Source organism: Carettochelys insculpta, chromosome 16 (genome assembly GCF_033958435.1).
Source record: "Carettochelys insculpta isolate YL-2023 chromosome 16, ASM3395843v1, whole genome shotgun sequence".
Lineage (NCBI taxonomy): Eukaryota > Metazoa > Chordata > Testudines > Carettochelyidae > Carettochelys > Carettochelys insculpta.
In genome coordinates this window covers 21,632,046-21,654,609 of record NC_134152.1, presented here as the reverse complement: position 1 = coordinate 21,654,609, position 22,564 = coordinate 21,632,046, and the positions used below count along the sequence as shown (strand labels likewise).

At 43.3% G+C, this 22,564-nt stretch overlaps 1 protein-coding gene across 5 annotated transcripts in view; it reads right to left on the bottom strand.

Moving 5' to 3' along the window:
* The window catches only part of VPS35L (VPS35 endosomal protein sorting factor like), a 128,709-nt gene that overhangs the window by 59,558 nt on the left and 46,587 nt on the right, over positions 1-22,564 (bottom strand). For all 5 annotated transcript variants that reach the window (XM_075010607.1, XM_075010608.1, XM_075010609.1 and 2 more), the window contains 8 exons: positions 21,295-21,417; positions 16,123-16,169; positions 12,548-12,659; positions 9,117-9,233; positions 8,525-8,578; positions 7,937-8,017; positions 7,484-7,546; positions 5,961-6,046 (listed from right to left, as the gene is read on the bottom strand). In XM_075010607.1, the coding sequence (XP_074866708.1) occupies positions 5,961-6,046; positions 7,484-7,546; positions 7,937-8,017; positions 8,525-8,578; positions 9,117-9,233; positions 12,548-12,659; positions 16,123-16,169; positions 21,295-21,417 (683 nt within the window). The remainder of the gene's footprint in view (positions 1-5,960; positions 6,047-7,483; positions 7,547-7,936; positions 8,018-8,524; positions 8,579-9,116; positions 9,234-12,547; positions 12,660-16,122; positions 16,170-21,294; positions 21,418-22,564) is intronic.

Here is a 22,564-nt window from a genome sequence, read left to right as displayed (position 1 = left end):
GTGCCGCCGCCAATCAGCTGTTGCTGCAGCTGGGGGCTGTGCGCTCCTCCCGTCCCGCTCGCTGTTGCTGCCAGCAGGGATTGGGCTGGGGAGACTTTCCTCTGTTTTTGCGCTGACGGGGTGAGGGAGGTGGCTTTCCTTTTATGGGCCCCGGAGGGTCCCTCCTGCTGCGGCTGCTCCGGCATGTCTGGCTGGAGGGCCTTGTCGAAGAGCAGCATTTTAAGCCCCATCTCCTTGTCCTTCCTTGCTCTGGCTGTTAATTTTGCACAGAAGGAGCATTTCTGCGTGACATGGGACTCCCCAAGGCACCTTATGCAGTGACTGTGCCCACCAGACGCTGGCATTGCCTCTCGGTAGGACTCACATTTCTTGAATCCTGAAGAGGAGGACATTGTTGGTGAGTCTTTTAGTTGTTAATGGGGTACTTAGCACCTTCTCTGTGCTGTTTTTCCCCCTCTCGGATAGCCTGCCGCGGCAGGAGGGCTAATGGCCCTAGGCTCCTGGCCTCCGGTGCTCTGCTTGTTACTAGGACTGGACTGAATGCCGTCCCGCTTGTTGTTTCTTTTTTTTTTTTTTTTTTTTTTTTTTTGAAAATAACAACTGGCTAACTTAACAGTAGCCTAAGAACTTGAAAACTTTAAAGAAAACAGTTAAAACCATTGAATATGCTAACTTGGCCATAGCCTAGTCGGATTCCGTCTGCAGCCGACGGCGGTTAAGAGGAACTGGCGGGGACCTGATCGTGCACGTGGCCAGGAGTGCGCAAGGGAGCGGCGCGCACCAGCGCATGCGCGGTCCGGCAGAAACTGCTTGGAAGATCCGATCTGCGGCACCGGGCGAGCCCGACACCTAATGTGGAGCACCCACGGGGACACTCAAAGAAGAACCTAATTTGTGGTTGGCGGAAGGGCACCCCTACTAGCAAGTTCTTGAGATCTGCCCACCATGCCAGTGACCTTTGTACCTCCATTGTGGGCAATACTGCCCTGTGGATGGTATGGACTATTGGTTTGTAGACGCTCGCCAACCAATGCTGCAGGCCTCGCATATGCAGTCTGGCATTCTGTACCACAAACGTGGTGGGCGCCATGTGTCCCAACAGCTGTAGACACGTTAGGATTGGCACTGTGGGGCTGTATGTCATTATTTGTACCAGGGATTTGATGGCACCGAAACGGGCATCGGGCAGGTATACTCTTGATGTAATAGACTATGTGTGCCCCTATAAACTCTATATTTTGCGTGGGCTCGGTCTTTGATTTCGAAAGGTTGATAACTAGGCCCAATGAGGCGAATGCGTTTGTAGTGATGCGTATCATGCGTAGGACCTCTGCCTTCAAAGCCCTTTTCAGTAGGCAGTCGTCTAGGTATGGAAAAATGAAGACACCCTGCCTGTGTAGGTAAGCTGATACTACCGCCAGTGTTTTGGTAAAAACTCTGGGCGCCGAAGAGAGACCAAATGGAAGAACTCTGTTTTGGAAATGCTCCCTGCTTACTGTGAATCGGAGAAAACGTCTGTGTGCCGGGTGAATTGTTATATGAAAAAACGCATCCTGTAAGTCAAGGGCTGCAAACCAAATCTCCACTGTCCAGTTCCGTGATTATGGAGGCAGTTGTAGTCATCCTGAAACGCTGTTTGTGCAAATGCTAGTTGAGGGCCCATAAATCCAGGATTGGCCTCCAGCATCCTGTCTCCTTCTCTGTTAGGAAGTATTGTGAGTAGAAACCTTTCCCTTGGAATTGTTCCAGTACTCTCTCCACCGCCCCTATAAACATGAGATGGTCTACCTCCTGTTTTAACCTTGTCTCGTTAGAGGGGTCCTTGAAAAAGGACCTGGTGGGAGATTTCGGTGGTGGTAGTGATTGGAAGGGGATCGTGTATCCCGTGGCTATAATCTCCACTACCCATTTGTCTATAGTGATGTTTCGCCATTGAGAATAGAACAGTTTGAGCCAATGGTGAAACGTGCTGAGATTGGCATTGAGAGATGGTCTTGATCTTGCAATCCTCGACAGACCCGTCAAACTTGCTGTCTCAGGGCTTGCCCCGAGGGTGCGTGACCCTGTTGGGGGAAAACGTCTGGAGGCCCTAAACTGCTGCTGCTGTTGGCGGCGCCCCGGTCATAACCCCATTGATATTGTGTGCGCTGCGGTTGATAAGCGTAACGCCTTTGCTGTGGGTAAAACTTCTTCCTCCTGTACGGGGCTGGGGGGTGGGGGGTGTATATACCCAGGGTCCTAAGTGTGGCTTGAGTCCTTGCTGGAGTGTAGGACCGAGTCGGTTGAATCCGCAAATAACCTTTGTCCATCAAATGGAAGATCTACGATTTTTGTTTGCAGATCTCTGGGAATACCGGATGTCTGGAGCCACGATTCCCTACGCATTACCCCTGCTGTGGCTGTGTAACGTGCTGCCGTGTCCGCCACATCCAGGACAATCTGAACTCCTGCTTGCGAGGCCGCATAGCCCTCCTGGACAATCGGTTTCAGAACCGGTTTCCTGTCCTCTGGAAGGAAATCCATGCGGGAGGTAAGTCTGGAATAATTGTCGATGTTGTGGTTCGACAGGTGTGCGGCATAATTTGCCATTCGCAGTAGTAAGGTAGAGGAGGAATTGACCTTCCTGCCGCATAGGTCTAATTTCCTCGCATCTTTATCTGACCCTCCTGACTTATATTGGGGTGTCTTGGCTCTATGCTGTGATGATTCGACCACCAGGGAATTCGGCTGGGGATGGCTAAACAGGAATTCCATGCCTTTGGCTGGAACGAAGTATTTCTTATCCGCCCTCTTATTCATGGGTGGGATAGAGGCTGGAGTCTGCCATATGTTGGTGGCTGATTCCCTAATCGCTTCATCTAGTGGGATGGCGATCTTGGATGAAGCCGGGGGGTCTCAAATTTTTCAGGAGTTTATGATGTTTTTCCTGCACCTCTGCTATTTCAATGTCCTGTATTTGTGCTACCCTCTTGAACAGTTCTTGGAATCGCTTAAGGTCGTCTGGGGGAGAGATATCCCCGGGGACAACTGCCTCATCTGGGGAGGACGAGGAGGCATCGCTATGATATACCTCCTCTAATTCCTCAGGTTCCTGACTCTGTTCATATACTTGCTCTTTTGAGGGTTCAGGAGGGGGGTCCAGGGCCTTTGGACCAATTTCTGGCTGGGAAAGCTGTGATCTTCCCACAGAGTGAGACTGTGTGAAGGGGTGATGGCGAGGTGTGGATGGGGATCTACCCCCAGATCTGGACCCCCTGTGCCGATGTTCAGTATGGTAAGGACGGCCATAACAACAGGGGCAAGGGCCCAGTGACGGAGATCTGGACCACGAATGGAATGTGTACATATGGTGCCTAGAAGGGCGTGACCTCCGAGATGACATTGACAATGGCGGAGATGCTCTGTGATAGTATTCATAGGGATCCCTGCTGGAGGTTGGTGAAAGTTGTCTGAGCCAGGAGGATGGTGGTTGAAGGAACGGGGATGGAGGTTTGAAGCAGGCTGCTGGAGTTGCTGCCCGGTATATCTTGGGTGGGGGGAAACTAGGCGATAACAGCAACACTATGACGTCCGGAGATGGGCTGCGATGCCGGGTTTTGGCCTTTGCTTTTCCCCATTCCTGAGTAGCAGGTGCCGCCCCCTTCGGCGCCGGGGACCTTGGCACTGTAGTCGGTGCCGCGTGGGTACCTTCCTCCGGCACCCTTGGGCCCCGTGTCGGGTATCCTCGTTCCAGTGCTGTCGGTGCCACAATGCTCGGTGCCATGGGAGCCGGTGCCGCCGATTCCGGCGCCTCCGGGGCCCTCGGTGCCGACTGCTTAATGGTCGGAGGCCCTTGCACAGCTGTGTGCGCTGCGGTCTTCCCGCTATGAGCGGCCAACGGGTCAGGGCCCTGTGCTCCGCTTGTCCCACTCACAGATGACACCGGCAGAGATCGAGCTGGGGAGAGCTTCTTCTTCTTTTGCACAGAGGTGGTTAGGGAAGCCACCTTCCTCTTGTGCGACCCTGAGGGCCCCTCTTTGTGGGGCTTTTCTGATGGTCCAGGTTGGAGGGCCTTATCAAATAGAATCATCTTCAGCCTCAGTTCCCTGTCCTTTCGAGCTCTAGCTGTAAGCTTAGAGCAATGAGGACGCTTTTGTGGAACATGAGTCTCCCTGAGGCAACGAATACACTTGCTATGCCCATCTGAGGCAGGCATGGCCTCACAGCACGACTCACATTTCTTAAACCCCAGCGAAGACATTGCCCGGGAGTTTAAGTCTTTGAATGTTAACAGAGCACTTAACAGCTTATCAGACCTGGAACAGATAACATTGGGGGCCTTAAGACAGCAGACCGCCTGAGGCGGCTGCCTCTGTTCTCCCCCCCGCCTTTTTTTTTTTTTTTTAAACTATATACACCTCTAACACAAACAACTTCAACGGTAATAACTAAACTATCAACTAATAACTATTAACAGTAAGAAAACACAGTTTTATCCCTCTCAGGCGTTGGAGCCGGAGCAGATTCCGTCTGCAGCCGTTGGCAGTTGAGAAGGAACTGGCAGGGACCGGATCACGCAAGTGACCAAAGCGCGCGAAGGACCAACGCGCATCGGCGCATGCGCAACCCGACGGAGACTGCTGGAAATTTCCAATCTGCGGCACCGGGGCGAGCCTGACATCTACTGTGGAACACCCACGGGGACCACTCGAAGAAGAACACCCCTTGTCCTCAGCAACCCCACCTTCAGGTGAATAAAAAGTCTCCAGCCTGGTAAAATAGGCAGGCAAGAGCTGTAAAGTATGTACAGGAGGAGCTGCGACAAGTCTGAGGTAAACCAGAAGGGGGTGGTTAGGGACTAGTGAAGTGGTCCCCTGAGGTTAAAAAAAAGATGACAAATGCCCCCACCACCCTGATATGCAGGGGAAAGACAGATTTGTTTTTCTTCATTGTCGTAATACAGAAGCTATTTTAAGGCAAAAACTGGGAGAAAGATAGGAGGGAAAGGCTAAGGTAAGGCCTGAGGAGAGGCACTGCGGTTCCGAATGCCACCAGAGGTGGTAGAGAATGAACTGAGAGGGGATGAAGTGTGCACATGCTCAGTAACCCTCTCTCAGTAAGGCTCTCTGTGCATGTGCAGATAGCCCCAGTAAGCACTGCCAAAAATCATCTGCCTGGGTGCACAGAAACACCTAAATACTTAAGGTGGAGCACTCACAGAGACAGCCTTGAAGAGGAACGTTTTGTTTTAATAGAAGTGACTATTCTGACCTCTGAGAAGTGCGAACATGAAATCTCATATTCTGATATTGTTTTCCATTAAGGAAGCATCATTTTACTGTTAAAAAAACACATTTGCTCCCTTCTTCATTAGTATACAAAGATTTTTGCTGATGTCAGCCAAGGCTAGGAATATATATGGCATTTTATGAAGTAAACCAACTCCAGCAACAGAAACCTAAGGAAGCATAGGGAACAATTACTCTGTGGTGGAACCAGTAGCAAACCTATTTATTATGGGGAAAGTCAAATTATATTTCTGAGATAAGGTGCGTGAGACAATATCTTTACTGGACCAACTTCTGTTTATGACAGAGATGAGCTGCCACAGATCTTTTTCAAGTCTTGTCTTGTTAGTAACCTAAGCCCAGCATGGATACACCACCACTGCATACTATTTATATTTCTATCAGACACAGAGACTGACAAGAGTATTCACATCATTATTTGTCAATGAAAATGAGAATAAATAAGCAACTGATGAATTAAGACAACAAATAAAAATTATATCTTTATAGTTTCTTCTTGGAGCCCGAACACGCTACACATGCTGAAAGGACAACAGATTCAGTCTAACAACTTTTCAATAGTAACAGAGAGCTAGCCATGTTAGTCTATATGCTACTGGACTGCTTTTTTAACTTTTCAACAGATTGCTCAGACCCTCTACAGTGCTCTTAATTAGAATATTTTCTACTTACTTAATAAAAGCTTCCATAATACACTTGCAAACCTCCACTCTCACACTCTCTTTCTGGAACATATCCAGGAATGGCAAGAATTTCTCCTAAAAATACAATTAAAAAACCCCACAGGTGTATCAAGCTATTTTACACACAATATCTTTTAGTATTTGAAGATGAAAATCTACCTAATGAACCAATAATTATAAATATGTTAGAAATATTTAAAATAATCTCAGCTATGAGTGTACTAGACCAATTTTAACCTCTTGAGGAAAGGTTTGTCCTGGAAGATCAGCGATTAGGTACTGTGCAATCATAGCAGGGTGATATGAATGGAAAAATCCTATCAGCGGACAATATAGTTAGCTTATTGGCAGAATATCCGGTATAAACATATAACAGGTTAGAGCTCATTTAGTCAAACTTCACAAAAATATAGAAAACATGTAATAAAAGCAACAATAAACCTGAAGCAGCACAGATACAGCAGTAATGTTCACAGGAAAGTCTAAAGATTCCCAGAACACGTCATAGGATATAACAGTCCCAAAGAATCTGTCAAATTCCACATATTTTGGATTTTTCCAGGGCTACTTCTGAAGCTTTAGAGATCGTTCAGATGTCATTTAAATATGCTGAACTGGAGAATCTAGAGAATTAATTTCTGTACCGAAAATATACAGATGTTAAAAGCTTCACAGAGCCCAAGCAGCACGGCAAGGGGGGTGGGGCAAGCTCTGTGCCCCAGAAGGGGCAGGGCCTCAGGCAGTCAGCCCTTACTGCCACTTGGATTGCAGCACTGGCTCCATCTTTCACAGCCAGATGGAGTGCCAAGCACTGCAGCCATGGATGCTCCCAGCCCCTCTGAAACACCAGGACACAAGGCAACTGCTCCCTTTGCCCTCCACTGTTGGTGGGCTTGTGCCCAAACAACTTAGGAGACTAAGATGCTGACTTTCAATGAGCATCAGGTGCTTAAGTCACTTGAAAAAAATGGGATTTTTGGCTCCTAAGATCATACTTAGGGGTATTTGAGAAGTTTACTATTAATCCTTTATTCTCTTTGTAACGTAAAGCTACCTGTTGGCCTTCTTCATTTTTCCTTTGCCTCTTAATTATCACCGGAAGAGCTGACCCTTAATTCTTTCCTATGACACGTTTTATGTACACATTATATTGAAACACTTATAACTTGGCTATTGTCTGCACAGTGCACAAATAGACAAATAGTTAATGTAAATCATCCTTTGCTGGCTGGCTGGTTTCTGCTGCATTAAAACAAATATATTAGAAAGTCCTAGAGAATTCTATAGCCTAAGAAGAAAAACAAAGTAATAAGCTAGAATGTAAATAATGGATTTTTTTCAGAGGGTAGGAAGAGAAGACTTCCCACGAAGTTTTAACAGTTCTGTGCTCAACAAAAAGTACTTCTCACTATGTGAGCTTTCAGATGACTTAGATAAGAAAATTAGGTTAGCTTTCCACATAAAAACAAATCTACTCACAAGTCCCAAAAACAATGCAAAGGTATGACTTACCATTGAAAAAAGTACAGAAAAGTCATGGAAATAGGTGATAACTTTCTGAATAATTGAATGGAGCTAGGAAGAGAAGGAAAAACAACTAAATACATTACAAACCACATGTTAAAGTACATAATGACGACATTGGTGCAGATCTACACATCATCCAATTTATACTTATTTTTCTCCAGTTAATGCCTATAGTTCTAAATCATTCTCTGTATATAAAATAAATATATATAATATAAATTTATAGACAAATTATTTTGTTGTATGTTATTCTAGATTTAAACATTGACCCACGTGAATAAAACTAGAACACTGTACTACAAATTTACATAAGAAAGTGTTTCCTGAGTAATAAGAGGCTATTTCAAATACGCTAAAACAGACTTTAGCCCCCTTTGTGCTTTTTCTTGGAATAAAATTAGTTATTTATAAAGCTGACAAATCAAAATAATCTCTAACCTGTGGATAGGCATCTTCAAATGCACGATCTGGAGTCATGTGTTTGATAACATCTGCCAAAACAGTATTGATCTCACGTTTCTATGTAGTGCAAATGAAACAGCACAACTCAGCATCAGAAATGGTGCAGAAGTCAGATTAATAAAATACTTTGTTAGCACTAAGTTAAGTTTGAGAATTTCTTGTTACAAAATAATGATTTTTTACATGGCTGTAATTGAAACCTAATCATTCTTCTTTAAGGTTCAAACAGTCAGCAGCTGTAATAATGCCCGTTTCCCCAATTATGTCCCAAATACAGGTTAGAAATATATTCATGACTGATCCAAAGGACTTCCTTTAAGATTCTAATTTGTAACTATTCAGATGTCACATTAGGACATGATCTAGTTTCACAGGAACAAATCTAGACCCAATTCATGTTAATTACACGTTAAAAAGTCTTTTGTACAGATATTATTCATAGAAAAGCCTGTAGTTTAATATGCTTATTGTTTTTTCACACTAAACTGTTATAAAACTACTTATTGTCTCCATACAGTTAAAATTTTATTTAAAAAAAAAAGCCTCATAGAAATTCCTACATACCGTAAAGTGTCTGCAGGTATACTCCACCCACACTTCTGCACAGTTAATATAATCCTAGGAAAAAATGTTTACATATGCACTTTATGGTCACAAGACTGCATCACCTTCAAAAAAACGTATTAAGTTTGAGTCTATGTTACTTTGGCACTTGAATCCAAACAGGCACAAGTACCTACTGACACATTTACAGACTTCAAAATGGGGCCCTGGTGCACACAAAATGAGTGCAAAAGTTCCAAGGAAACTTATGACTGGTATGCTTATTAACAAGGCAATTACTGAGTGTTTAGGAATGATGAACTGGGCAATGCTATGTAGCCTCTCTGGTGGTAGCTGTGTTCATCTGTTGATTCACAAATAACAAGTAGTCCTGTGTTTCACCCACAAAAGTTGATGACCTAAATAGATTTGTTAGTCGCTAAGGTGCCTCAGGACTGCTTATTAATTGAGCAATGCTATGCTCAGTACGTGTAAGGAGCTCATATGGTACTATGATTTTTTAAGAAATCATTTTGAACTGGCTACAGCTGTGTCTGAAATAGGCAAGTCAGCTCCAATTTACCCCAGATCTCATCTCCTACCAATGACTCACCTGTGGGTTCTTCAATTTTGTGATAACTTTCCAGGCTTCATTTAATATCTGAAGGCGATCACATTCAGGAGGATCAGCAATAGCCAAGTTTAACCCCAGAGAGCGAAAGAGAAGATGCTGAGGAAAGACCAGATCATTCTATCAATCAGAGATTCTCTATGAAGTAGCTCACATTTCAAAATACCACTGGTTACAGAATTACAAAACTGAGCAAATCACTCAAATACCGTATACTTTCTGGGTCTAAGACTCAACTGTAATGAACATTTGTTGGAGGACTATAAGCAGTGACATTTAGTTAGCAGCTTGTCAGCGTATATACATAGAAATGATATGGCATTAAGGCTATGGCTATATTACAAGATAAATTTGAATTTAAGGCAGTTAGTTTGACATGTGACTGTCTTCACTTTAAATACCATTAGCTCAACTTCGGGAGCACTAATATCGAGATTACAATATAATCATTACATGACGGGCATAGCTCAAACTCCAAAGTTCAATTAAAGCCCAGTGTGGAAGTGCCACATCTTAAAATTGAATTTATTAGCCCCCAGAGGTATCCCGTATGTACCCCACAATGCTCCCCAGTATGCCGCTCTGGCTGCTGCTCTCCAGGTTCACTGGAATTAGGAAACAGAAAGACCACGAATTTCAAATCATGACCATGAAGTTTGTGGTTGTGGGATCGTGTTTGTATGAAAGCCTGGGAAACGTCTCTCTTTCCTTGTTATTAGCACTGTGAGTTCATCTACCCGTTACAATAGCCCCAGCACGGAGTTTATGGTTCTGTCTCTACACTTGTTTTAATTTTCTGAGCTACCTGGCACCAGCCATTGCCCTGCTGCACCAAGTTGCAACAAGGCTATTGTGAGGGTCATGCTTGCATAAGGGTCTTTTCCATGCTCAGTCACATCATGTGGGTAGCCCCCGACTCAGTAAAAGGATGTGCTTGCTGTTTGGTGCTGACCGTGCTGCCAGGCAGCACTATGTCCTAGCTTGTGCGTGTTTAGGGCTCCAAGGGCAGGAAAGAATTTCAGAGACTTGCAGCTGTTGAGAGGAGTCTCCCCTGGCAGCTAAGATAGTCAGGGGAGTACTTCAACTGGCCCCTCACTATACCCCACCAACACTCCTTGCCTAGGACCAGTGGGGCTTACTGATGTTGGGGGGTGGGGTCCTCTCCTGGCAGCTAAGATATTCAGGGGCTTGCTGCCACTGGGGGAAAGTCTCCCCTGGCAGCGAAGATAGTCAGGGGAGTACTTCAATCAGCCCCTCACTGAACCGCCCCCGCCCCACACCTTAGCATGGGACCAGTGGTGCTCACTGCCAGTGGGGGAAGTGTCCCCCTTGCAGCTAAGATACTTGGGGGCTTGCTCCCTCCAGGGGGAAGTCTCCGCTGACAGTTAAGATAGTCAGGGGGCAGGGGACAGACTACTTCAACATTTCATTCAGCTCCGCAGCTGCAAACCAGAATCACAGAACCACAGGGCTGGAAGGGACCTCAGGAGGTCATATAGTCCAGCCCTCTGCTTCAAGCAGGATCAACCCCCACTAAGTCATCCCAGCCAGGACCTTGTCCAGCCAGGACTTAAAAACCTCAAGGGCTAGAGAATCCACCACCTCTCTAGGCAAAGAGCACCCCCACCTCCAAAAATGTTTTCAGGGGCTTGCTGTCCATTGCAGACACCTGCTGGTTTGATATTTCTGTCTATAAAATCTTTTTCCTAACATTTCCTGCCTGCCTTAATGCTTTGACACCCCCCAGAAACACAGCAGGGAAGGCAAGTTGAGATTCCTGTTTCCATTATTAGCTCCGTTTCGATTATAAGTTCAGATATTTCACTGCGATCCCCCCATCGGCCATGTCTGTGTAATGAAGAGGGGCATCAAAAATCTCTTTTCCTAGACTTTTCTATCCTCTTTCTTCGAACTTAGACAATACAGTCAGGGTCCCTGCACTATTTCAGGGATTGGATGCAATCATGTGAGGGGAGACACTCAGTTGATGGCCAGTTGAGAACACAGCCCATGCACAGAAGCCATTAAGTGCACTGGAAACCCAAAGATACTCCCCTCAGAATCTTCTCTTTCCTCAAGCTTTTCAGGGTCCCTGTACTATTTTCAGGGATTGGGTGCAATCTCGGGGCAGGGGGAGGGGAGGGCATTCAGTGGATGAGCAGTTGAGAATTCAGCTACAGAAGGAAGACATTTCTGGTTTTTTGCCATCTCTATGGATGCGCTACTTTTCCTTCCTTCCAACAAGAAAAATGGACTTTTGCTTACCATGCCAGGGGAATGAGGAAAATGCAACATGGGAAGATGATCTCAAAGACCAGCAACCATACCCAGAATGCTACAGGGATGAGGGAACTATGGGCTAGGTTCCCACAATGCACTACTGCAACAGTCAATGTTTGCCAGCTGAGTGTGGCAGAAGTAAGTCAACTTTGTGAGGATCATGTAGGGAGGTAAGGATAGTCAAAACTGAATTTATAAATTCCAGAACTGAAAAAATCAATATTAAGACATTCAAATTGATCTCATAGTGTAGACGCAGCCTAAGATCATTTGCTTTTGATGGACAAACATGAGAATTCAGGTTGAACCCCTCTAATCTGGCACTCTCTTGTCAGGCAACATGTAGTTCAGCATGATTTTAGTTAGCTGCTTGTCCACTTATGGGCATGGCCAAGTTTCTTGTGGTCCCATAAAGTGTGTTTACAACCACCAGTCTTGCCTCTTAGTATTTTGTGCTATTATTTAACTCTAAATTTACCCCTAAATGTCTTGTATGAGCTCACTACTCAGTGGAAGTGTTGGTAATACTGCTAGACAATATTGACCTCCCATGATTTGGCAAATTCTCTTGGTCGGTACCAGTCAGATCCCACTGGTGCCACACTAGAGAGGTTCAACATGTACTATATTTCATTCTGCTGTTTAACATGCATACTTATCTGGCAGAAAAGCTCTAAACTAACACAAACAGAAGTCACATTCTGTTCCCATAGACGTCAATAGCAAAAGTCCCACTAGCTTCAGTGGGGCAGAATGAAGTCCTTTAAAATGTCCACATAAGTGCAGGGAGTAGAGTCGCAAAGCAGTTAATTTTCTGCACTGGGTCTGATCACTTAATATGTGCCCTGTCCTTACTAAAATTAAACAGCAACAGTCCTCTTTTTCATCCATCCTCTGCTTCTGCAAAAGAGAGTTCTTTCCATTCTCACTGGATCCCTACCACTCAAAGGATTCAGGATCCAGGAATGAAACAGGAATAGAAATCACTGTATTATAGATCTTAAAATAGCCTTATTTTACATAGCAGAGTTCCCATTTTTAATCCTGTGCGATTTATTTAGGCTACTAGCTAAAAGTATAAAGTGCACAGCAAGATAATGAATAAGGAGTGCTTTAAGTTGCAAAAAATTTACCTTGGGGAATCCAGAATCATCACACTCTTTAATCATGCCAATAAAATCCATAGACCTTGCAGCAATAAACTCCGCTCTGAATGCTGACATCACCGAGTTCAATAGCAAGGCACTAAAAGGAACATGACACAAATCAGCATAGCTCACCATAAATCAAGCCACTTTTCATTGTCTACTTTATATTAATCTAGTCTCTAGGGGGAACAAGTCAATGACACTCAGTTTCTACTTTTTAAAAAGGGTTACTACCACCTGTTTGGATTATGGGTCAATCAACACTAATTCCTTAGTAAAAACAGGAAAACTAAGTTTGGCAATGCTGCACTTAACTGAAGGTTATGTGGAACAGTTTTTCTTAAACTTTTGAAAGCACAGAAAACCAAACCAACCAAACAATCTTTTTATGGGGAATACCTATGAAATTTTCTTCAAAAAAAATTGTCATTGGACCAAAAGAAAAAAGCCAGCAACATATGCAGTGAACTCAAAATGAAGTTATTTAATCAGGTATCATAGCAATGAAGAAGTAAAATTGTATCTGGATTTAATAACAGAAAAATGTATACCATTAGTGTATTTTTCCCAACGCTCATGGCACACCTGCAAATTGTTCACAGAACACCAGTGTTCCATAGAACATAGTTTAAGAAACACTGATGTAGAAAACTTCAGCATGTACTTTCTTTCTTTAGCGCCAAGGGAAGCATCATATAATTGCCTTTAAAATGAATTGTACATTAGGTTGCTTACATAAAGATCAAACTTCTTCCAAGCTATCAATGGCTGATAGATTTCTTTAGACTGGCATGCCACCTCACTCACCAAGCTGGAGACTACTGAGTGTCCAGTAAAAAGTAACAGCCATTTTACAAAGACTATCCCAGTATGACTATTTTCTTCCTCTGTGTGAAGTCCCTACAATTGAAAGTATCTTTTGGTTTAATGAGAGCCTCTATTGAAGCTTTGTTGCATTAACAAAAGCTGCTGTTGCAAGCCTTTAGAAGTTGGTAGAATAGAAATACAGTAAACTCTTTCATCCAGTGTTTGTGTAACCGGAACACTCAAATAACTGGCATAACTCACAACTGATGCTCTGGGCAGCGGACATTGGGTGGGAGCGTGGAGAAGGGGCATCATGGCTGGGGTTCATGAATTATGAAGAGCATGAGCAATACCCCGCCCCTCAAGGCCAGCCTGCCCAGGGCTCACCCTGTACCCCTCCATGTGCAGGCAGCAGGCTCCTCTGCTCTCCTGCCCTGCATCCACCACCCAGAGTGGCTCCCCGTGTGGTGTGGCACAGCAAGCCCCCCAACATCGTCTTCAAGCTTCTCCACACTGTCCCCACCAACAAGATAGGGGCAAAGGTTGAGCAGGAGCCAGTGTTGGAGTGCAGGGGTGAGGGCTGAGCTTTGTTATTGGGGGGGGGAGGGGGGGCTGCTGAACCTCGCGCCTGTGCTGGCCCCCAGCTGCTCTCTATTAACCAGAATATTTGCATACCTGGCAACGTGCCAGTCCCAGGGCTGCCAGATATGAAAGAGTTTACTGTAATTCCATATGATTACAGTAAAGGTGATTATTAAGGTCTGCAGATTTAATCATTAAACCTAAAATGTATTGTAGATTGCCTGCTCAACAGCTAAATTAACGTACTGCACTTCAGAAAAAGCAACTTTGTTTGACACAGCATTTTAACACACACATTTGGGGCCATATTCTGCCCTGAGATGCATATACACATTTCAATGTGGACTTGTAAGTAGCACAGTTGGCACTCAGTCCTTCATTCTTTTGAGTCAATATAACGAATACTATGCAATTTACTGTCTGTGGGTCTTTTGCAAAACAGACAGTGAACACAGGGTTACAGTAATCACACAGCACTTAGTAGCAGTTTGCCCTTGGCTTCATGTCACCAGCTATTGTCCAAAGTATGACGCCCAAGTTGACTGCCACCCTTCATTTTGAGATGACTGAATTTAAGCGATATAGCACATAAGTAGTTTGTGAACGGCAAGGGCTTCAAAATTTAGCAATGAAAATTATTACCTAATTCTAAAATATCATTCAAGAAGGTTCACATAAGAGCACAGAACTTTACCTATGTTGTTAGCCTACAAAACAATTGTAGGAGTTGGGTTATTCCATTTCCAATTAGCTAAACTGTGTAAGCATTTAGAAGGTCAAAAATAGACTGAAATTAACAGTCCATTAAAACACAGAGGCAATTTCTCAGTTCTCTTGGTGCTACATTTTGAAATTTGCCTTGCTGTGAAGCAAACAAGATAGTTGTGCACAGATGAAGCAGAAAGTCAGTCTCCACAACCCAAAACGGCAAAAAACTATTTAAACTTAAAGGCAAATGCTGTAGAGTGGACCAAAATCTGTAGACAGAACCTATTACAGTGTCCATAAGCATGATTTTTGCCCCATTACAGTGATGTAAGACTGCCCCATGCAATTTTCAGTAAAGCTTCTCCACTTCTTAACTCAGTCACATTTGGTGTTACAATACCTAACTGTCAGGGTATTTAAGTACTGAAATAAATTGCCTGGTGTGGTTGTAGAATCTACAGCGCTGGAGATATTTAAGAACATGTTGGATAAATATCTAACAGGGATGATATAGAATGGTGCTTGGTCCTGCTGTGAGGGGAGAGGACTGGACTTGAAGACCACTTGAGGTCCCTTCCAATTCTAGTATTTTATGATTTTATTTTTCTTAAAAGGGTAATGAACTTCTACCTGTTCACTCAAAGCAGATTATACTAGCCCATTGTGCACTAGAAAAAATAAATGTATGCAAATAATTCTCAAAGATCTTCTCCCCACCCACCTAAAAAACTAAAAGAAAGTGAGTTTTTGCAACTTGACCTAAATTAAGCTCACAGAATTCAGAAAGAGACTATTAAGACTAAAAATTAACCTTTCAAAATCAGTCACTAAATACAGTTAAGCCTGTACAGACTGGGCCAAACCATATTCCAGTTCAAGCTAATGTGTTAAGATGGGATGAACCCTGTGTGCAAACCATTTTCTGCTAATTTTGTTTAGTTCAGACAGGGACTAAGTTAACAAGGAATAGATCCTTCCTGAGACACACTTGGAAGACAATTCTTGGCCTTAAAAACGGCATTGTTCAGTCACCTAACCATACCTGTCCTTGACCAAGGTCAGAGACTCTGCAAACTTCCTCAGTGTATACACACTTGCCAAATGGCAAAAGCAAAAAAGATGAAAATGATGAAAATGCAGCATGTGATGCAACAAAGGAAATGACTGGGAGAAAACAGAAACAAAAACAAAACCCCCCAAAAAAGAGCGGAGAGTTTCTCCTAGCTGCATTCTTGCCTTATCTGACAATTGCATTAGTTTCCTTTTTTGACATAACTAAAACCAACGGTATTTTGGGTCAAAAAAAAATCAGCGAACATGATACTACATCTCAGTTTGAGTAGTTTAATTAAGTACTCCTGCTAAAAATAAAATGAGACGAATTATATAAAGAACTAGATCATAAGGATGTAGCATAAGATTTAGATTTCTGACTTACGATCTGTTCACCATGCAGTACTTACTTGTTCCCCAATTTCTTGCATCTCTCCATCATTTCAGTAAGCAGAATCTATAAAGGTGATTTCATTCAAATTAAGAAGTGAGGAACACCCAAATAAAACATTGTCACAGCTTTTGGAAGACTGAACAGTATCTAGAGGTGAGTTTCATTACCTAGCTACTACATTCAAACAATCTTACTTAATACTATGTTAACTATTGTGGATGGTACAATATAAAACAAATATATTGCATGGGTAAAGGGACATCTGCATGCTACTTCATCTTACATAGGTCAAGTTTCCAGGCCCTCAGTCATGTCTGGAAAAGGTCAAACTTCTGAAAAATGACACGGTCAATTATCTCTGGCAAAAGAGGGGAATTTCACCTTTACTGCACGATGCAAAAGCACTCGTGTTTTAAGAAGTTTTTTGGTGATGGTGAGCAATTAAAAAGCCCACATCTTTCCAAATTTTTACTTACAAGCTTTTACCAGTATGAGAGGAGAAACTGAACAGAATCACAAGATCAAGAAAGGAAGATGATACCCACCAACAGGACCATAAGAAAGAAAATGCAGTCCTGACAGAATTCATCAAATGTTCTCATTTGTGCTTTAATTATTATTTCAAATATACATATTTTCCTGTGTACAAGATTTTATAAATATATGCTCATATCTATTAAGATGTATTGTATTCTTCTCCAATATGAGAAAGAGCCGATTTTTAAATAGGTCAATAGGGACTGAATTATTTTGCTAGGATCAGGGGCAGGAGGAGTGCAGCACAATTTCTCAACTCCCATTGGCTGGTTTCCAATCAATAGGAATTGAGAAATTTTCTGGGTTGCGGCAGCAGGCAAAGCCCTCCCTACAAGCACAGAGAGCCACATGGATCAGCCAAGGTAATTTTTAAACAACCTTTTCAACAATAAGGAGGCAATCACAGCAGATTTAAGCTCTCCCCACGATTGGGCTTTCTTCTGCTTTCCTCTCAAATGCTGAAGTGCTGTGATGTGTCATTAGAAATTAATTTATGCTACAGGCTATTTTAGGCTGGTTATAACATTATGTTGATTATGTTCATAAATTTAAAAACACGAAATTTGCATCACTAAGTTGATACAGCAGTGCAAACACCAGCACCATGGGGCTCTGATGCAGAATCAGAGGTATTTAGACTGGTCCCAGAAGACATGTTATGCAGAGTCCTGCACTGATCAATCAGATGTGCATTTTGTCATGGGTGGCCTTTCATCTTTAAAATGTCTTTAATATCTTTATAAATTTAAAAGCATCTACTTTAGAGTCCACACAATCTGTAAATATGTACTACATAAAGAATGGCTTTACACTGGCACTGTTTCATCTGATTAGTATTAAGGCTCATTAGAATTTTTGTCATATATACACCTATCACCTCTAACTGCTCTTGGTCTGCATGACTTGTTCTTTGCCCATTGCTAGAGTCAAGCTTAGAGGGCAACATATTTCTCCATCTCTCTTCACCTAGAAGGCAACGACTAGATTCCTATATTTTTAAACTTTTATTACCACCACCTTTTTTTAGAATTTTGCCTCAAGCTGTGATTGTCTCAGAAGTGTTTCACATTGTGCTGGCCATTTAAAGACCTTCTCATAGACTCACCCTGGAAAATAAGGGTTTTATTACCATTACTTGCAGATCTACCTGGCGTTGCGTAGGTCTTTAAGTGGAGTCCTGGATTTTTGGTTCATAGGCTCAAGTTGTAGATTGCCTCCCACAGCCCCAGGCTGAGCCTGTGGGAGGGGCTAGCACTGGACTGCTTTCCCTTGCCCCAGTGTAACATGAGAAGGGAAGCTGATGTCAGGCCACTTTTCTCAGCCTCAATGTGAGGTCTGGGGAGGGTGGGGCTGGTGCCAGGGCCAGGCCACTTTCCCCGACCCCAATGTGAGATGGGCAGGGGGAGAGACCACTTTTCTCAGAGCCAATGTGAAGTCTGCAGGATGCCTGACACCGAGGCTAGGCCACTTTCCCCAGCCCCAGAGTGAGTTTGGGGAGTGTGTGGGGAACAATACAGAAGGAGGTCAAGGCTGACAGGGCTCCCTCTCTGCAGCACTGAGGCCAAGGGCCGGGGAGGGGTTGAGGCAGAGCGGAGAGTTGCTCTTCTTGTGGCCAGTTCCCAGTGGTCACTCTGCCCTATCACTCTTCACTGCACTCACTCCCCCTAGTGGTGAGTCAGAAGTACGTAATCACTGTGTTCTGTGACCACCTCCCTTTCCATGTTCCAGAAAACCACTGGATTGCATATGCTTCAGCTGCGTCTATACTTGCAGTCCTCTTTCAAACAAGGTATGCAAATTAGGGGAATTGAAAATGCAAATGAGGTGCAGATTTGCATATCTGGCATCTCACTTGCATATTCTTATTTCGCAATAGCGTCTTTCAAAAGAAAACAAGTGTAGACACTACTTTTTCTAAAGTAAACTCCATCTTCAAAAGAATCCTTCTTCCCTTTTTTATGGGAAGAAGGATGCTCTCAAAGAAGAAGGGGCTTACTTTCAAAAGAGCAGTGTCTACACTTGTTTTCTTCTTTTGAAATAAGCTATTTCGAAATAAGAACATGCAAGTGAGATGCCGGATATGCAAATCTGCACCTCATTTGAATGTTCAATTTCCCTCATTTGCATAGCTCTTTAAAAGAGGAATGCAAGTATAGACACAGCCTTCCTGTTTTCCAGGCACAACCAAACCCTGGCCTTGGTTTAGGCTAGGGTAGGAGGAAGGTGCATACCAAATTTTGTGGCCCTTGGTCTTACAGTTTAGGAAGTGTTCTTGAACAAATTCACTCACAGAGGCAGACAAACGCACGCTAAAATGATAGAATGGCTGGTTGGCTGGCTAGAAAGATCATGGTTGAGGTAAAATTTCCCAATCAATTGTTCTAGAGCAAATTTGATTTCCACTAGTAGTATAATTTTTGTTCCAAGACTAATATTGCATATCTTTATCTAGCATCTACTCCACCTCCTTCAATTTAGAAAATGTTACTTTTCCCAGCCACCCGTGCCATTTCTCAAATTCCATATTCTGTCCTTCACAAACGATTTATTATATACTTGAAATTAGTTTCTTATTTTAAAACAGATATAACTTAAATCAGATCAAAATGAATTAACAATACCAAATAGTTATAATGTAGTGAATTCTTGATTCCCTCAACAAGATTATTTGGAAATATGATCTTTGTGGCACGAATCAGTCAAAACTCTTTTCTTGGGCTTTTCAAATAGAGTTTTCAGCTGACAACAGCTGAATGACCTCACCGCATATTAAAACAGGGCTGCAACAACCTCCTCCTGCCCTAGGTCACAACCCAAACCTCTGCACCCTAGTTCCCTGCCCCAGGTTACAACCACCTCCTTCGCCCAACTCCCTCTCAGACCCCACACCCATTCCTGCACCCCAGTCACCTACCCCAAGCTCCCTTCTGCACCCAACCTCCAACTCAGACCTTGCACCTCCTCCATTCATATCATGGAAGAGTGCAGCTCTTGACCACTTTCCAAATTCTTGGCATGCTCCCCCACCAAAAAAGAATTGCTCACCTCTGCATTAGAGGGTGAGGAACATTCTCTGAGTTGTAGGAGGTCATATGTGGCCCTCTTAAGGATTAGACAGCCTGAGTGACTTGCTGTGGCACCTTCACACCAAGTCAGGTAAAGGGCACTAACTCACCCCCCAACACAGAAACAGTAGGAGGGGCAACTATTTCGGTTCAGGCTGGTAAAGGTAAAGCCCTTTTCCCCTGGACCAGGCAAAGCAGCACTTACAGGTGATAAACACCAGGTTTGCCGTGACCCACGGTGTGCACTGCACTAGATGCTCCTTTCACAGGAAACTGGGAAAGAATTTTCTTCTCCCTCTCACTGCCAGACCGACCAATGTGAGTGGGGGTTTTTATGCCCTCCCCAAACCAGGCTGGGAGCTTAGCCAGGGTAGATCTGTAACATGAAATAGGCTATGCTGTCACAAATCATGTAAGTGTGGGGTGGTCGGACATCCAGCCATCCAGTGCAGGTACGCCATAAGGAAGGGATATGTTGATCAGATAAAATGGATTAGTAAAGATTTAAATGACAAATTCTTTAAGTAGAAAAGATGCGGAGAAAGTCAGGGCTCCTACGAGTTGCATGGCAGGGAGCCAGCCTCTCCTTTTCAGCCTAACTGAATGGTGGCAAGGTCCCAGCAGCAAGCTGGCTGGGGCCCAGGAGGATGAAAGAGGTCAGGGGTGGGGGTGGTGAAAGCAGCCTCTGTCCAGTACATGTAAACGATTATGGAATTAACCTGCACTGCACACTTATCTGCTGGCTATCTCTTGATAGTTAGGAATAAAGTTGTAGTCTAATCAGATCATATTCTGCTTTATCTATATAGTCAGACAATGTCAGTTCCTTTGATTTTTTCTTAAGCCATCTACTTATAGATGATGATATTACACATGATCTGGATTGCCCCAATGAACATGGAAGAAAATGCTGTATAATGGACATACTGGAGGAATACATACAGAGGAAGTTGCCTGCTTTTTATTTATCTGTACCCAAAGTTCTGCTTCTGCAACACCACTTACATTAAAACCATGAAAGGGAAATCTAGCACTTAGCTTTTACAAGAGACTTCCAAGTCATCATCAACATTGTGGAATAAAGATGTTGACTTCTTTTAGTCCCTTGTGTACTATTATATTGATTCTCCAACTTTATCTTATAATTTTACATTTCACAGCTATATCTAAACATTTATGAACCTATTTATGCCTCCTTGATTAATAAATGTAAATACAAAAACATGGTGCCTTTTGGCCTTTCTGCCTTGTGAAGAACTCTCACTGGAAACTGTTTATTGTTACTTAGGATGTAGGCACTTTAGAGCATTGCATGTATATTAACTAGCTTTACTAAGCACAGTATACCTTTGCAGCACTCCAGCTACATATGTTAATAATCATTCATGTAAGATTTGGTCATTTTTCAATTCAGGGATGAATACAGCATAATACAGCATCGTAGACCCTGCATCAATATGTACTAAACAGCCTAGCTAAGAACAGTTACCACAGGAATCAGTCATATTTCAAAATCAGATACTGTATACTTTCTTTGTTCCAGTTAACTATCTAGCATTTATTTCCATGATGCATATATTGTTTACCTCAGGAGCACGGTATGCAATACACTGTAAAATCCAATCTATTGCAGGAGAGTAGAGAGTCAAATACAATGGAATCTCCACACGCTGCACTACCAGCTGATTCTGAACAGTATCCCCATGCATCTGTAAAGGATGTAAAAGATGAAACAGCTCCCATGTCTGGCTATGAATATGAGAAACTGAAAACGAAACTTCAATTTATAGGTAAACCGAAAGCTTTGATCAAAGTCATGGAATTACCCAGTATACTGAACAAATACTCCGCATATTTTCCTGTGTTCAGAATATACAGTGGGCACTATTTAAACTTTGAGCATATGTCACCTACAGTAGTTAAATATATCACAATATGTGCACTGTTTCCCATTCTCAGCACAGGAAATACCACAGTAAAGATAAAGGCTGCATCTATACTAGCAAGTTCTTTCAGAAAATCTGACCCTTTTTCAAAAGAACACGTGGAGCGTCTACACACAAAATGATCCGAAATCGCAAGAATTGCAAGAATGTGTTTCTTCTTCCAAAAGTCCTCTTCCGCTTCCAGATCAGGAAGAGTGTCTCCTTTCAAAACCTTCTTTTGAAGAAAGCAGGTGTAGATGCTCCATGGGCCCTTTTTTCGAAAAAGTAGTCCCCATGGCACCAGATTTTTCAATCCCTGGCCTATTTTTTCAAAACAGCAGGGGTTGTGTGGACGCACTCTATTAAAAGAGAAGATAGATCTTTCAATCCGCTTTTTTGTGTGTGGATGTGCTCTTTCAAAAGAGGTTTTTCAGAAAAGACCTTCTGGAAGATCATCTTTTGAAAGATTACTGTAGAGTAGATGGAGCCAAAAAGTGGAGTCTAGTATAGTAGGTTCTCAACATTTGCGAGGGTTTGGTGTTATGAACCCTGGTGAATGTTAAACTTCGCGAAAATGGGGAAGCTGCAGCTGCCAGCACCCCGCACCTGGAGCCCCAGATGTGGTTGCTCCTGCCTGGAGCCCCAGGGCAGCAGCAGCTACCAGCACTCCCTGCCCCAGAGAAGGGGCGGCCACTGGCGCTCTCCACCCTGGGGCTCCAGGCTCGCGAATAACTGAATTCATCATCCTGAAGTTTGCAAATGTGGGAACTTTACTGTATACAGCTGTTTTGCTGCTGACATCTATTTTATGGTGAAATTATATTTTCTTTCAAATTCACAGAGATATTCACAACTCAATTCAAGAATGTCTAAAAGCATTTGTAGAAAGTATTTTCATCGTAGGTTGCTGAAGGAACACACATTTTGTCAT